This window comes from Dermacentor variabilis, chromosome 7 (genome assembly GCF_050947875.1).
Source record: "Dermacentor variabilis isolate Ectoservices chromosome 7, ASM5094787v1, whole genome shotgun sequence".
Taxonomy (NCBI): Eukaryota; Metazoa; Arthropoda; class Arachnida; order Ixodida; family Ixodidae; genus Dermacentor; species Dermacentor variabilis.
Window position 1 is genome coordinate 163,737,315 of NC_134574.1, and position 16,953 is coordinate 163,754,267.

The 16,953-nt window shown below is 48.8% G+C and overlaps 1 protein-coding gene across 6 annotated transcripts in view; it reads left to right on the forward strand.

Moving 5' to 3' along the window:
• The window catches only part of LOC142588392 (uncharacterized), a 70,673-nt gene that overhangs the window by 39,334 nt on the left and 14,386 nt on the right, over positions 1-16,953 (forward strand). For all 6 annotated transcript variants that reach the window (XM_075700034.1, XM_075700033.1, XM_075700035.1 and 3 more), the window contains 3 exons: positions 1,329-1,400; positions 6,702-6,770; positions 8,341-8,382. In XM_075700034.1, coding sequence (XP_075556149.1) covers positions 1,329-1,400; positions 6,702-6,770; positions 8,341-8,382 — 183 coding nt within the window. The remainder of the gene's footprint in view (positions 1-1,328; positions 1,401-6,701; positions 6,771-8,340; positions 8,383-16,953) is intronic.

The following is a 16,953-nucleotide window of genomic DNA, read 5'->3' on the forward strand; positions in this document are numbered from 1 at the left end:
AGTGTGCGTGCCGCAAATAGACGTGGCGTGGCTGTGCTACGTTGCGCTATGTTGCGCGTAGGCCCCTACCTGCACATACTACAACGAACCTTTGAAAGTATTACAGGGAAGAGTAGCGGAAGAGTGCAAAAGGCTCTGCGGAGAATTTACAGAGGCATGCGATGCGTATCGAAGCGTTGAGGCGGGAGGCGAAGCGACTGGACGTCGAGATACACGCAGCCTTGGAGGGCGAGCAAGAACTGACGCGCGACCAAAGAACAGCGGCACCCCGAGCGAACGGCGCCGCTGAGCAGGACGCCGATACCAAGCGGCGCCGATTGGAGGAGCGCCACTGACGGGTCGCAGACACGTGCATTCACAGACACTTTGTCGAAGAGGAAATTTGTGTGGCGTGTAGCGTCTGCGAATGCCTCCAGGTGTACGTCGTCGGGGTGAACTCACGTCCTCCCGGGTAAACGAGCGGCGCTTCCGCGGGAGGACGTGAGTTCGTTCGGGCTTTGTGCCACGTGCAGGGTTGGAATTTTTCGCGCTGACACATATAATTGTCGAGTGTGGTTCCTGGCGTGATGTTTCTTTTTTCTTCCTTTTATGTGAGAAAGTTTGGTTTAAACTATGGCTTGGCCTGAGTGCACCGTCATGGTGAACGTGGCAATAATGGAGCCGAACTATAGCGATATGTGTGCTGTCTGTGGTGGACGTAATATATCTGCGGAATTTGTGCACATGCGGTTCGTTTTTACGAGTAGGTAAAATAAGTATTAAAAGCTGCACAAAGAGAACGAATACAGACTAATGGCGCTTATATGTAAAAGGAATGTAACCTGTTCAGCCTGCTCCCGACTCATTGGGGAGCAGGCTGCGCAGGTTACCAGCTTACCCAAGAAACAAATTTGGTTGTACTGCATAATAGCGCTGGCATTGATAGGGATGTACAGGTTTAGTTTCATTAAGTTGCGACCATCTAAGTACATCACATTTTCGTTTGTCTTGAAGTTACTTATAAAAATAAATGCACTCGGTAAACAAACGCGCAAAACTTTCGTCCACGCAAAAAGCAGTGTGCCTCACGTCTAAAAGAGCTCGCTCAGGCAAGCCGACGTCACAACAGCAATGTCGGCGTCGAACCGTTCCGAATTGAATTTGTTTATGAGGAATGCGTGTAAGCGTTAAAATTTGCGCGTACTGCCACCTGCGTAAGCCGATTATTCGCCGCTGAAGGCCTTCTGTGATAAGTTACTCTCGCTAAATGCCTACTGTACGATATCTGAAACTTCTGAACATGTATGCGTGCAGCCTGTAATACTTACGGCCTCTATGTATTTCTTTAGGTCATGGAATGATGGGAGGAATGATGTACGGCGGCATGGGCATGGGCATGGGCATGGGCATGGGTTATATGGGTGAGTACAACAGCAGGTCCCTTATGAATCATAGCAAATGTTTTAGCAACCACACACGTAGCTTCGGAGCCTCTGAAGCTATGTAATGTGACCTTTTCCACTCCATGATAATAGCGGTAAACGCATCGTTCTTGTGCCAAATTAGTAAGTACAGTCAATTTGCAGCTTTCAATCATCACTTCTACTAGTAATACTACTAGCTGCGACTGTACTACTACTACTACTACTACTACTACTACTACTACTACTACTACTACTACTACTACTACTAGTAGTAGTAGTAGTAACAATAATAACAGCGTTTATTGCGGCTTTTATTTGGTACATGTATGTCTTGCCAGGCCTGCCAAAGCCTTTGAAAGATTTGTACGGCAAAAACTTGACATTCGAGGCAAAACTGACAAATTGTCGAGCCAAACTAGTGCTCCAAAATATAAACTAAACATCTTCCCGATTTTCAACAACGCGTAGGAAGCATAAAATGGCAGAAAGTCCGAAACAGCGCGAGTAAGATTCTACATATCAGCGTTGACACGTATCGCCTTTTAGTAAGAGTAATAATAAAGTTAATCAATGTCTATTAACGACCACAAACAGTCGCCTAGCTCTTAAGTTTAACGCACGTTTATTATGCTATCGTATGGTGTGCTGAAAGTGATACTCACACGAAAATGGTAGGGATTGAATTAGTTGGTCCCATAAGAAACAATCGAAACTACAGTGTTATGCTTACTGTCCTAGGCTGATAATGTTTAAACCGTAGGCATTGAAATATCAAGGCACGCATTGCAATGTGTGTGTGTGTGTGTGTGTGTGTGTGTGTGTGTGTGTGTGTGTGTGTGTGTGTGTGTGTGTGCAATGTTACTCATATTTGTAAATCGATTATTAGTAGCTCCAACAAGAAGAAGAATATTGAATCTTCTAACAGGTCCAGATTTTCAACGTAGTGATTGCATGTTCTCAATACTCGGAGTGACGTTTCGTGGTTATTGCAAAAATTGTACAAATTACTCCCCGACGTTCGAGTTGACAGATATGCAGTGGTGCATAGCGAATATCTTCATGGACACGACGTTGTATCCAACGAGAAATACGGTCCCTTTTTATATGATATATTTGCGTTCCTGCAATTATATACAGCATTGCTCTTCATATGTCAAGTGCTGATTTTGAATTTTATTAGTCTGTCACGTGCAAAATTCCTGTTCTCTCAGTTTCTTGAACGCTTTTGTAAGTATTCTTCCATCACGTCTTCTTTCTTTTTATGGTCTTGCATGAGTTCAGCCCCTTTGCTTATTTTTTGTGTAAATAAAGTTTGCATGATACCCATTAAATTTACTACTACGCTATCATTTCTTTTTACGCAGTCTAAATATCGACTTGTGCTATGTGTTACTACGGTTACCGCTGCGCCCTGCCAAGTCGGCATCGTGTCAGGAGAGCGTAACAACGTCCTTTCACTTGCTTCGCGAACAATACATGTGTACTGCCTTATAAATAAAATGAAATAAGATATTTCTACGAAGCAACATACGACAAAAGCAGCCAGCACCTAAATGTATCTCCGTTAGTACTTCTACGTTTCGAAATAGGTTAACAAAGAAATTGCGATCAGCTCGAACGGAATATTACTCCACATATCTAGACGTGAAGAAGGGCCGCCATGATGTGAGTTGTACCCGTCTAAACTGATTGCTACATCGTAATCAGTCACAAGACCATGGCAATTTAATTATTGGTGGTAAAGAGCTAACAGCAACTGAACTCGCAAACGCTTTTCATGATTTTTTTTAAATACGAAATAATGGGTCGTTGTTAGAAATAAATGAGCACATAAACTTTCATAATGATAATACAATATTTCTAGATCCTGTGACAACTGATGGAATACTGTTATACTCAGCCTAGAAATAGCAGATGTTGAGATATTGACGACATTCAGATGAAACCTGTAAAATATGTTGCAGATATCATAGCACCAACCATGACACATATATTTAATCTTTGTTTAGCTACATCGGTACTTCCAGAACAAATGGAGCTTGCAAAAGTAACTGTTTTATTTAAAAAGGGAGACAAATGACTTCGGCAATTATAGACCTGTGTTCGTACTACCTGTCTTCTCTAAAGCACTAGAGAAAATTTTGCACTCTAGATTTACTAAATTGATATATAAATACAATTTGCTAACACCATGTCAATTCGGATTCAGAAAAAAAGACATATCTACCGAACTGTCGCTTTTAGAACAAAAGAGTATTCTGTCACAATTTGAAAACAGAGCTTTTGTGACTGGAATTTTTGTCGACTTCTCAAAAGCGTTTGATCTTGTAAACCATGAATTACTTTTAGAGAAACTATGGTACTAAGGAATTCGAGGAGAGGCTGCAGGACTAACAAAATCTTACTTGTCTAAAAGGAAACAAACGTTGCCATACATAATGTATACTCAGAAATACAACCTGTTTATTCTGGTGTCCCACAAGGCAGCATATTAGGACCACTAGTTTTCAACATTTACCTGAATGACATTATAAATATTAACCCAAATGCCATATTCATAATATATGCAGATGATACAAGCATTTTTTTCTCCGGAAATGACATTCACGAACTCATACAATCGTGCAACACGACGATGAACTGGCTGGAAAAATGATCCCAATCTAATCATATGCGTATTAATGACAGAAAGACAAAAGCGGTAGTCTGCAGGCCGAAAAATAAACCAGTTTTCCACACAAAAGTATCATACTTAACTCCAAACAAATAGAAATAGTTGATCATTTTAAACGTCTCGGTGTAATATTTTCTTCAACTATGTCATGGACAGCACATGTAGACCAAGTTGTCAAGCAATTGACTGCATTAGATACATTCTCCCTAAGCCAATTAAACTGCTTCTTTACAACTCATTATTTTCTTCTCACATTAACTATTGCGAGCTGGTATGGGGCACTGCCACACCGTCCTGTCTACCGAAAATTTATATTTTGCAAAAAAAAAAAATTCTTCAAACTGTCTTTAATGCAAATTATGGAACAACCACCAAACGCTTTTTTCTTAAAACTAGTATAATCGAAATTTTTTATTTGTATAAATATCGGTTCAGCGTTCGTTTTAAAATAGAAACAAGAGCAAACTTAGAAGAAAGTAAAAAGAGTTACCCTTTCAGCCACCCGAAAACTGGTTGGTGCCAACAGCACGCATCAATACGGAGAAATAGCACCTCCAACACACACTTCCTTCCCTTCTCAACGCGTATGAATCTTCCTACATCAACTTGTTTACTTGTACCCAACGAGATATACGTGTCATATGCAATTCATATGTAAAAGAATGCACCGCTGAGTATTCTTTAGGTATACTTGAAGAAAAGAGCGCTACGAAGACGCGGGCTAGGATAGTATAGACTAGGTATAGGTATAGTCTTTAGGCATAGTTAAGGTTAATATAGGATGTTTTCTTTGTTCTGTTTTTATTGTGTCCATCATTCTTTAATTATTCGTGCTGTTATTTGATGCATGTTATGTGACGATTGTCTTAAATAATTGTAATCACGCTTCTGACGAAGTAATTTGGTTTGTGCACATGTAAGTGCAGATAAGATTTTGTTTAGTCTTAAGTTCTTGCTATATTGTTACATTGTTAAGAAAGTGCCTGTCGCTGCAGCTTTGTATTTCGGGGCTGCGACAGAGTCAAGCTGTTTAGGACAGCTTTTTCCACAGCTCCCCTGTCTTTATTCCTTGAGGCAGAAATGAAATCATCATTATTATTATTACGTCTTCTTTCTCTTTATCGCCTTACATGAGTTCAGTCCCTTTGCTTATTTTTTGCATAACTAAAGTTTGCACGATACCCATTAAATTTACTACTACGCTAACATTTCTCTTTACGCAGTCTAGATTTGTGCTGTGTGTTACTACGGTTGCCGCTGCGCCCTGCTAAGTCAGGATCGTGTCAGGAGACCATGCCAACGTCCTTTCTCTTGCTTCGCGGACAATACACGTGTATTTCCACATAAATAAAATGAAATTAGGTATTGCTACGAGGCAATATACGAGAAAAGCAGCCAGTACCTAAATGTCTGTCCGCCAGTATTTATACGTGGCTTTGCGGAGAGTTCAAGCATGCGCAGTTGGTGCAGCGTGTCATCTATGATGGTAACGTGCCACGTGTCAGGCAAAACAAAGATACCTGGCTGTTCGAAATAATTGCGGGATTGCGCGCAATTCCAGTGCGTTCGATCTAGCGACATCGTCCCGTCGAGGCGTCCCGGCGCGGTTGTCTCCCGGTGATACCGCCGATTCACGCGTTCTGTGCGCGGTATTTGCATTCTCGGAGCTCTCGGTGCGGGTTCGTCATACCAGACGACCATACGGGTGCCACGCAGCAGCGGCTAAAATAGTGCGCTGCATAAAATACGAAAAAGATTTTGAATTGCATGAACCCTTCCCACAGATGAGCGAGCTATTTTAGTACTTACAGTGAGATCCTCCATTCCAACGTTCAAACAGTTTAAACAGTGACTACTATCACTATGAATATCCCCAATTAAGTGTACCCAAATAAACTCGTCGGTTTCTAAGAATATTCAGATTAAGTGAGACATCAAGTAGAACGAGATTGTTATTTTTTGTGTTGATAGGATATTGTTACCACACGCAATGGCTTGTTTGACGCTGGCACAATAGACGTCTCTTCGCCTGATGATTTTTGTAAATTGTTTTGCTCGCGATATTCAGTATTGCTCACTTAAAATTATTATTACCACGCATTTTTATTTTGTGACGTACAAAGGAATGGTTTTTACCTGCTTCTTTACCTCCTCGTTTTCCTACGCAAAAATACGCAAGGCATTTCTCCCTTCACTGAAGTGTCACATAGGGACCCGTTAACAGGACAGCGGAACCTATATACCAATGTTTACTAACATGCAAATGAGAATCTTCGTATTACTCGTGAAGAGTTGTCAATCAATAAGGGCTGCATTTTAGATCAAACAGTTTAAGCAGACTCTCTTTAGCCAAAGTAGCGGGGAAAGCGGCAGTCATTCCAACAGGCGGGAAGCAGAACAGCGCATCCCTCGAAAGCATCTCAAAAGCGGATCAGCCGAGAATGCGGTCCCTGAGCTGCAACATTAAAACGTTACAGGCGGGGATAAGTCAACACTAAATATAGGAATGTATGCCGCTATACTGCATGGAACTTCCAATGTTGGAGCCCATTAGGAGTTCGACGCGTTGATGGTATGGGTATTTGTAAGTGATGCAAACTGATCAGGGGATTTTATCTTTCCAGGTGGCGACTATGGTATGGGAATGGGCATGGGAGGTATGGGAATGGGAATGGGTATGATGGGAGGCAAAGGTACGTAAAATTCCTCTTTGCTACTAAAATAAATGCTCTTGTAATGTCTGACGGCTATATATAGCATGTTGAGCAGCTTACTTTTGACCCTATAATGTTGCGTGGTGGCACTTGTCTTCATCTACAAACTTCAAGCGCATATGTTCAGCTTTTCTGTTCAACACGACCAACACGACCAGATACACTTCCGTAAAAAATTTTGCATATTATAATACAGTAGAATGCTGGGACAGTAATTCCGTCGGCACCGAAAAAAAAAGAACTTCACGTTATCAGCTACATTACTATAGCCGTCGTTTGCCAATTCCCCGTCCTGCAATGATGATAATATTTCTTCAAGCACAGTCGTGAAGAGTTTACAGTTATCGTCCGCAGTTTTTCATGCATAAATGATGTTCCGGGTCACATGTATAGCAGGAGCAATCACAGATTTGCTTGGGACTGTGGACACGCCGTCGTTGTCCTTCCGCTTGCCTTCAGTGCCAGCTGACAGAGCAAGCCATTGAGTGCTTATCTCCTGATGACAGCATTCCGAATGTTTTCATTGCCGCATTGTACCATCTCTTCAATAGTGTAAGGTTCTCCTCTACGCCTCCTATTCGCAAGTTGAAGAAGTTCCATTTCAACTAAGTCTTAATTTAGAAACAAGACGCATGGGTGGAAAGTGCTTCGTCTTTCGAGGACGAAACAGCGATGCTTTGCCGAGAAGCAGGATGCTGGGAAGCAGCAGTGTCGTGGATTGCTTCTGGCAGGTTCAAATTTCGGAGCTTAGTAGGAACGACACGCTGCAGGTTGATGAAGAGTTGCTCAAGAGTTATATTGTTTTAGTTATTGCACGCTCATTGACAGAATATTGCTATCGTTTAGGGGTTGCAAATCACAAGTAGTGTTTTTCAGGCAAGAACCAGAATGTTATGCTTGCCATGGTGTGGCGACAGTTCAAGCGGGTGCACAGACCACCGGTCCTGTTGCAAGTACAACTTTATCTTCAATACTTCAAGCAAATATAGTCGCGGCCACATGCGCATGCAAGTTAAGGCTACATGCGACATCCTCTGTATTCCACCATAACCGTAAAGAATTTAGTCGTTTCGAAGAGCACTGATTTTGTGCTTTGAGAAGTATATATTCGTGCCCATACGCACCGGCTTCTTAACTAAATCATAGACTAAACAATTGTTTCATACTCTCGCGTAATATCGCCATCACAGCCTGTCTGCCAGATCTGTGACCTTAATTTATTTGAAACTCCATATTGCTTTTATTGTGGACTTTCCCATGTTTGTATTGGTAAAGGAACAAGTTTTCCTGCTTTTTTGATACTACAAACAATATATAATATTCCATTCGGCATCTTGAGCCACCTTTTATCCTATATTAGTAATCCGCTCAATTAAAAAGGTGTTACTAGATCTTTCACGGTACATCACCGATGTTCACTTGGCATCATAATTTATTGTAGTAGAGTTTCCTGAATAAAACGGATTGCAATTCAATGTGAGCATTATTACCTTACCCTACGCAGCTTTTTAGGTCCATCATGTTTTACAGACATCTTTTGTGTTTTCAGCTGGAATGTATGGAACGATGGCAAACCAACTAGCCAAATCGGGTAAGTGGAGATGCAGCGAAAACGATTCCTTTTACAGATTCTTACACTTGAAAGGAATCAGCAAAACGGGCACAGTCTGGCGAGTGCTGAGACCTCCGTGAGCGCTGTGCTCTCGCCGCTTGCTCAGCGTTGAAGAGAGAAGAGCGGGCCCGTATCTTGAAAGGAAGGTGCGAAACGGGAGGAGTATGGCGTGTGCTGAGACCTCCGGGAGCGCTGTGCTCTTACCGCTTGCTCAGCGTTGAAGACAGAAGGGCGGGACCGTAGCTTGAAAGGAATCAGCAAAGCGGGCACAGTCTGGCGTGTGCTGAGACCTCCGTGAGTGCTGTGTTCTCGCGCTTGCTCAACGTTGAAGACATAAGAGCAGGCCCATATCTTTATATGAATCTGCGAAACAGGTGGAGTATGCCGTGTGCTGAGACCTCCGTGAGCGCTGTGCTCTCGCCGCTTGCTCAGCGTTGAAGAGAGAAGAGCGGGCCCGTATCTTGAAAGGTAGGTGCGAAACGGGAGGAGTATGGCGTGTGCTGAGACCTCCGGGAGCGCTGTGCTCTTACCGCTTGCTCAGCGTTGAAGACAGAAGGGCGGGACCGTAGCTTGAAAGGAATCAGCAAAGCGGGCACAGTCTGGCGTATGCTGAGACCTCCGTGAGCGCTGTGTTCTCGCGCTTGCTCAACGTTGAAGACAGAAGAGCGGGCCCGTATCTTTAATTGAATCTGCGAAACAGGTGGAGTATGGCGTGTGCTGAGACCTCCGTGAGCGCTGTGTGCTCTCCGCTTGCTCAGCGTTGAAGACAGAAGGGCGGGCCCATAGCTTGAAAGGAATCAGCAAAACGGGCACAGTATGGCGTGTGCTGAGACCTCCGTGAGCGCTCTGTTATCGCCGCTTGCTCAGCGTTGAAGACAGAAGAGCGGACACGTATCTTTAAATGAATCTGCGAAACAGGTGGAGTATGGCGTGTGCTGAGACCTCGGTGAGCGCTGTGCTCTCGCCGCTTGCTCAGCGTTGAAGAGAGAAGACCGGGCCCGTATCTTGAAAGGAAGGTGCGAAACGGGAGGAGTATGGCGTGTTCTGAGACCTCCGGGAGCGCTGTACTCTGAACGCTTGCTCAGCGTTAAAGACAGAAGGGCGGGACCGTAGCTTGAAAGGAATCAGCAAAAGGGGCACATTATGGCGTGCGCTCAGACCTCCGTGAGCGCTGTGTTATCGCCGCTTGCTCAGCGTTGAAGACAGAAGAGCGGGCCCGTAGCTTGAAAGGAATCAGCAAAACGGGCAAAGTCTGGCGTGTTCTGAGACCTCCGTGAGCGCAGTGTTCTCGCGATTGCTCAGCGTTGAAGACAGAAGAGCGGGCCCGTATCTTGAAAGGAACCTGCGAAACCTGCAGATTACGGCATGCGCTGAGACCTCCGTGAGCGCTGTGCTCTTGCCGCTTGCTCAGCATTGCAGACAGAAGAGCGGGCCTGTAGATTTAAAGGAATCAGCAAAACGAGCACAGTCGGGCGTGTGCTGAGACCTCCGTGAGCGCTGCGTTCTCGTGCTTGCTCAGCGTTGAAGACAGAAGAGCGAGCCCGTATCTAGAAAAGAATCTGCGAAACGGGCCGATTACGGCATGCGCTGGGACCTCCGTGAGCGCCGTGTTATCGCCGCTTGCTCAGCGTTGAAGACCGAAGAGCGGGCCCGTATCTTCAAAGGAATATGCAAAACGGGCACAGCATGGCGTGTGCTGAGACGTCTGTGAGCGCTGTGCTCTCGCCGCTTGCTCAGCGTTGAAGTCAGAAGAGCGGGCGCGTATCTTGAAAAGAATATGCAAAAACGGGGCACAGTATGGCGTGTGCTGAGACCTCCGTGAGCGTTGTGTTATCGCCGCTTGCTCAGCGTTGAAGACAGAAGGGCGGGACCGTAGCTTGAAAGGAATCAGCAAAGCGGGCACAGTCTGGCGTGTGCTGAGACCTCCGTGAGCGCTGTGTTCTCGCGTTTGCTCAACGTTGAAGACAGAAGAGCGGGCCCGTATCTTTAAATGAATCTGCGAAACAGGTGGAGTATGGCGTGTGCTGAGACCTCCGTGAGCGCTGTGTGCTCTCCGCTTGCTCAGTGTTGAAGACAGAAGGGCGGGCCCATAGCTTGAAAGGAATCAGCTAAACGGGCACAGTATGGCGTGTGCTGAGACCTCCGTGAGCGCTCTGTTATCGCCGCTTGCTCAGCGTTGAAGACAGAAGAGCGGGCACGTATCTTTAAATGAATCTGCGGAACAGGTGGAGTATGGCGTGTGCTGAGACCTCGGTGAGCGCTGTGCTCTCGCCGCTTGCTCAGCGTTGAAGAGAGAAGACCGGGCCCGTATCTTGAAAGGAAGGTGCGAAACGGGAGGAGTATGGCGTGTGCTGAGACCTCCGGGAGCGCTGTACTCTTAACGCTTGCTCAGCGTTAAAGACAGAAGGGCGGGACCGTAGCTTGAAAGGAATCAGCAAAACGGGCACATTATGGCGTGCGCTCAGACCTCCGTGAGCGCTGTGTTATCGCCGCTTGCTCAGCGTTGAAGACAGAAGAGCGGGCCCGTAGCTTGAAAGGAATCAGCAAAACGGGCAAAGTCTGGCGTGTTCTGAAACCTCCGTGAGCGCAGTGTTCTCGCGATTGCTCAGCGTTGAAGACAGAAGAGCGGGCCCGTATCTTGAAAGGAATCTGATAAACGGGCACACTATGGCATGTGCTTAGACCTCCGTAAGCGCTGTGTTCTCGCCGCTTGCTCAGCGTTGAAGAGCGAAGACGGGGCCGTACGTTGAAAGGAACCTGCGAAACCGGCAGATTACGGCATGCGCTGAGACCTCCGTGAGCGCTGTGTTCTCGTGCTTGCTCAGCGTTGAAGACAGAAGAGCGAGCCCGTATCTAGAAAGGAATCTGCGAAACGGGCCGATTACGGCATGCGCTGGGACCTCCGTGAGCGCCGTGTTATCGCCGCTTGCTCAGCGTTGAAGACCGAAGAGCGGGCCCGTATCTTCAAAGGAATATGCAAAACGGGCACAGCATGGCGTGTGCTGAGACGTCTGTGAGCGCTGTGCTCTCGCCGCTTGCTCAGCGTTGAAGACAGAAGAGCGGGCCCGTATCTTGAAAAGAATATGCAAAAACGGGGCACAGTATGGCGTGTGCTGAGACCTCCGTGAGCGCTGTGTTATCGCCGCTTGCTCAGCGTTGAAGACAGAAGAGCGGGCACGTATCTTGAAAGGAATCAGCAAAACGGGCACAGTCTGGCGTGTGCTGAGACCTCCGTGAGTGCTGTGTTCTCGCGCTTGCTCAACGTTGAAGACAGAAGAGCAGGCCCGTATCTTTAAATGAATCTGCGAAATAGGTGGAGTATGGCGTGTGCTGAGACCTCCGTGAGCGCTGTGCTCTCGCCGCGTGCTCAGCGTTGAAGAGAGAAGAGCGGGCCCGTATCTTGAAAGGAAGGTGCGAAACGGGAGGAGTATGGCGTGTGCTGAGACCTCCCGGAGCGCTGTGCTCTTACCGCTTGTTCAGCGTTGAAGACAGAAGGGCGGGACCGTAGCTTGAAAGGAATCAGCAAAGCGGGCACAGTCTGGCGTGTGCTGAGACCTCCGTGAGCGCTGTGTTCTCGCGCTAGCTCAGCGTTGAAGACAGAAGAGCGGGCCCGTATCTTTAAATGAATCTGCGAGACAGGTGGAGTATGGCGTGTGCTGAGACCTCCGTGAGCGCTGTGTGCTCTCCACTTGCTCAGCGTTGAAGACAGAAGAGCAGGTCCGTATCTTGAAAGGAATCTGTAAAACGGCCACAGTATGGAATGTGCTGAGACCTCCGTGAACGCTGTGTTCTCGCCGTTTGCTCAGCGTTGAAGAGCGAAGACCGGGCCCGTATCTTGAAAGGAATAAGCAAAACGGGCACAGTCGGGCTGTGCTGAGACCTCCGTGAGCACTGTGTTCTCGTGCTTGCTCAGCATTGAAGACAGAAGAGCGAGCCCGTATCTAGAAAGGAATCTGTGAAACGGGCCGATTACGGCATGCGCGGGGACCTCCGTGAGCGCTTTGTGATCGCCGCTTGCTCAGCGTTGAATACCGAAGAGCGGGCCCGTATCTTCAAAGGAATATGCAAAACGGGCACAGCATGGCGTGTGCTGAGACGTCTGTGAGCGCTGTGCTCTCGCCGCTTGCTCAGCGTTGAAGACAGAAGAGCGGGCCCGTATCTTGAAAGGAATATGCAAAAACGGGGCACAGTATGGCGAGTGCTGAGACCTCCGTGAGCGCTGTGTTATCGCCGCTTGCTCAGCGTTGAAGACAGAAGAGCGTGCCCGTATCTTGAAAGGAATATGCAAAACGGTCACAGTCTGGCGTGTGCTGAGACCTCCGTGATCGCTGTGTCCTCACGCTTGCTCAGCGTTGAAGACAGAAGAGCGGGCACGTATCTCGAAAGGAATCTGCAAAACGGGCACAGTTTGGCGTGTGCTGAGACCTCCGCGAGCGCTGTGTGCTCTCCAATTGCTCAGCGTTGAAGACAGACGAGCAGGCCTGTATCTTGGAAGGAATCTACGAAACAGGTGGAGTATGGCGTGTGCTGAGACCAGCGTGAGCGCTGTGCTCTCGCCGCTTGCTCAGCGTTGAAGAGAGAAGAGCGGGCCCGTATCTTGAAAGGCACCTGCGAAACGGGAGGACCATGGCGTGTGCTGAGACCTCCGTGAGCACTGTGTTCTCGCCGCTTGTTAAGCGTTGAAGACAGAATGGTGGGCCCGTATCTTAAAAGGAATATGAGAACGGGCACAGTCTGGCGTGTGCTGAGACCTCCGTGAGCGCTGTGTTCTCGCGCTTGCTCTGCGTTGAAGACAGAAGAGCGGGCCCGTATCTTGGAAGGAATCTGCAAAACGGGCACAGTATGGCATGCGCTGAGACCTCCGTGAGCGCTGTGTTCGCGCCATTTGCTCAGCGTTGACTAGAGAAGACCGGGCCCGTATCTTGAAAGGAACCTGCGAAACGGGCAGATTACGGCATGCGCTGAGACCTCCGTGAGCGCTGTGCTCTTGCCGCTTGCTCAGCGTTGAAGACAGACGGACGGGACCGTAGCTTGAAAGGAATCAGCAAAACGGGCACAGTCTGGCGTGTTCTGAGACCTCCGTGAGCGCTGTGTTCTCTCGCTTGCTCAGCGTTGAAGACAGAAGAGCGGGCCCGTATCTAGAAAGGAATCTGCGAAACGGGCCGATTACGGCCTGCGCTGAGATCTCCGTGAGCGCTGTGCTCTTGCCACTTGCTCAGCGTTTAAGACAGAAGGGCGGGCCCGTAGCTTGAAAGGAATGAGCAAAACGGGCACAGTATGGCGTGTGCTGAGAACTCCGTGAGCGCTGTGTTATCGCCGCTTGCTCAGCGTTGAAGACACAAGAGCGGGCCCATACCTTGAAAGGAATATGCAAAACGCGCACAGAATGGTATGTGCTGAGACCTCTGTGAGCGTTGTGCTCTCGCCGCTTGCTCAGCGTTGAAGACAGCAGAGCGGGTCCGTATCTTGAAAGGAATATGCAAAACGGGCAAAGTATGGCGTGTGCCTAGACCTCCGTGAGCGCTGTGTTATCGCTGCTTGCTCAGCGTTGAAGACAGAAGAGCGGCCCCGTATCTTGAAAGGAATATGCAAAACGGTCACATTCTGGTGTGTGCTGAGACCTCCGTGATCGCTGTGTTCTCGCGCTTGCTCAGCGTTGAAGACAGCAGAGCGGGCCCGTATCTTGAAAGGAATATGCAAAACGGGCAAAGTATGGCGTGTGCTGAGACATCTGTGAGCGCTGTGCTCTCGCCGCTAGCTCAGCGTTGAAGACAGAAGAGCGGGCCCGTAACTAGAAAGGAATCTCCGAAACGGGCCGATTACGGCATGCGCTGAGATCTCCGTGAGCGCTGTGCTGTTGCCACTTGCTCAGCGTTGAAGACAGAAGGGCGGGCCCGTAGCTTGAAAGGAATCAGCAAAACGGGCACAGTATGGCGTGTGCTGAGACCTCCGTGAGTGCTTTGTTATCGCCGCTTTCTCAGCGTTGAAGGCAGAAGAGCAGGCCCGTATCTTGAATGCAATATGCAAAACGGGCACAGTATGGCGTGTGCTGAGACCTCTGTGAGCGCTGTGCTCTCGCCGCTTGCTCAGCGTTGAAGACAGGAGAGCGGGCCCCTATCTTTAAATGAATCTGCGAAACAGGTGGAGTATGGCGTGTGCTGAGACCTCCGTGAGCGCTGTGCTCTCGCCGCTTGCTCAGCGTTGAAGAGAGAAGACCGGGCCCGTATTTTGAAAGGAAAGTGCGAAACGGGATGAGTATGGCGTGTGCTGAGACCACAGTGAGCGCTGTGTTATCGCTGCTTGCTCAGCGTTGATGACAGAAGAGCTGGCCCGTATCTTGAAAGGAATATGCAAAACGGTCACACTCTGGCGTGTGCTGAGACCTCCGTGATCGCTGTGTTCTCGCGCTTGCTCAGCGTTGAAGACAGAAGAGCGGGCCCGTATCTTGAGAGGAATATACGAAACGGGCACAGTATGGCGTGTGCTGAGACCTCTGTGAGCGCTGTGCTCTCGCCGCTTGCTCAGCGTTGAAGAGAGAAGAGCGGGCCCGTATCTTAAAAGGAATGTGCAAAACGGGCACAGTTTGGCGTGTGCTGAGACCTCCGTGAGCACTGTGTTGTCTCCGCTTGCTCAGCGTTGAAGACAGAAGGGCAGGCCCGTATCTTGAAAGGAAACTGCGAAACGGGCGAAGTATGGCATGTGCTGAGACCTCTGTGAGCGCTGTGCTCTCGCCGCTTGCTCAGCGTTGAAGACAGAAGAGCGGGCCCGTATCTTTAAATGAATCTGCGAAACGGGTGGAGTATGGCGTGTGCTGAGACCTCCGTGAGCGCTGGGCTTTCGACGCTTGCTCAGCGTTGAAGAGAGAAGAGCGGGCCCGTATCTTGAAAGGAACCTGCGGAACGGGAGGAGTATGGCGTGTGCTGAGACCTCCGTGAGTGCTGTGTTCTCGCCGCTTGCTCAGCGTTGAAGACAGAAGGGTGGGCCCGTATCTTGAAAGGAATCTGCAAAACGGGCACAGTATGGCGTGTGCTGAGACCTGCGTGAGCGCTGTGTTCTCTCCGCTTGTTGAGCGTTGAAGTCACAACAGCGGGCCCATATCTTGAAAGGAATCTGCGAAACGGGCGGTGTATGGCGTGTGCTGAGACCTCAGTGAGCGCTGTGTCCTCTCCGCTTGCTCGGCGTTCAAGACAGAAGGCCGGCCCGTATTTTGAAACGAATCTGCAAAACGGCACGTTATGGCGTGTGCTGAGACCTCCGTGAGCGCTGTGTTCTCGCCGCTTGCTCAGCGTTGAAGACAGATGAGGGGGCCCATATCTTGAAAGGAATCTACAGAACGGGCACAGTATGGCGTGCGCTGATACCTCCGTGAGCGCTGTGTTCTCTCCGCTTGCTCGGCGTTCAAGACAGAAGACGGTGCCGTATCGTGAAAGGAATCTGCCGAACGGGCACAGTATGGCATGTGCTGAGACCCCTGTTAGCACTGTGTTCTCTGCGCTTGCTCAGCGTTGAAGACAGAAGAGCGGGCCCTTATCTTGAAAGGAATCTGCAAAACGGGCAAAGTATGGCCTGTGCTGAGACCTCCGTGAGCGCTGTGTGCTCTCCGCTTGCTCAGCGTTGAAGACAGACGAGCAGGCGCGTATCTTTGAAGGAATCTGCAAAACAGGCACAGTATGGCATGTGCTGAGACCTCCGTGAGCGCTGTGCTTTTGCCGCTTGCTCAGCGTTGAAGACAGACTTGCAGCCTCGTAGCTTGAAAGGAATCAGCAAAACGGGCACAGTCTGGCGTGTTCTGAGACCTCCGTGAGCGCTGTGTTCAGTCGCTTGCTCAGCGTTGAAGACAGAAGAGCGTACCCGTATCTAGAAATGAATCTGCGAAACGGGCCGATGACGGCATGAGCTGAGATCTCCGTGAGCGCTGTGCTCTAGCCACTTGCTCAGCGTTTAATACAGAAAGGCGGGCCCGTAGCTTGAAAGGAATCAGCAGAACGGGTGCAGTATGGCGTGTGCTGAGACCTCTGTGAGCGCTAAGCTCTCGCCGCTTGCTCAGCGTTGAAGACAGAAGGGCAGGCCCGTAGCTTGAAACGAATCTGCAAAACGGGCACACTATGGCGTGTGCTGAGACCTCCGTGAGCGCTGTGTTCTCGCCGCTTCCTCGGCGTTGAGGACAGAAGCGCGGGCCCGTATCTTGAAAGGAATCTGCGAAACGGGCGGAGTATGGCGTGTGCTGAGACCTCCGTGAGCGCTGTGTTCTCTCCGCTTGCTCACCGTTCAAGAGGGAAGACGGGCCCGTATTTTGAAACGAATCTGGAAAACGGGCGGAGTATGGCGTGTGCTGAAACCTCTGTGAGCGCTGTGCTGTCGCCGCTTGCTCAGCGTTGAAGAGAGGAGAACGGGTCCGTATCTTGAAAGGAATCTGCAAAACGGGCACAGCATGGCGTGTGCTGAGACCTCCGTGAGCGCTGTGTTCTCGCCGCTTGCTCAGCGTTGAAGACAGAAGAGCGGGCCCATATCTTCAAAGGAATCTGCAAAACGGGCACAGTATGGCGTGCG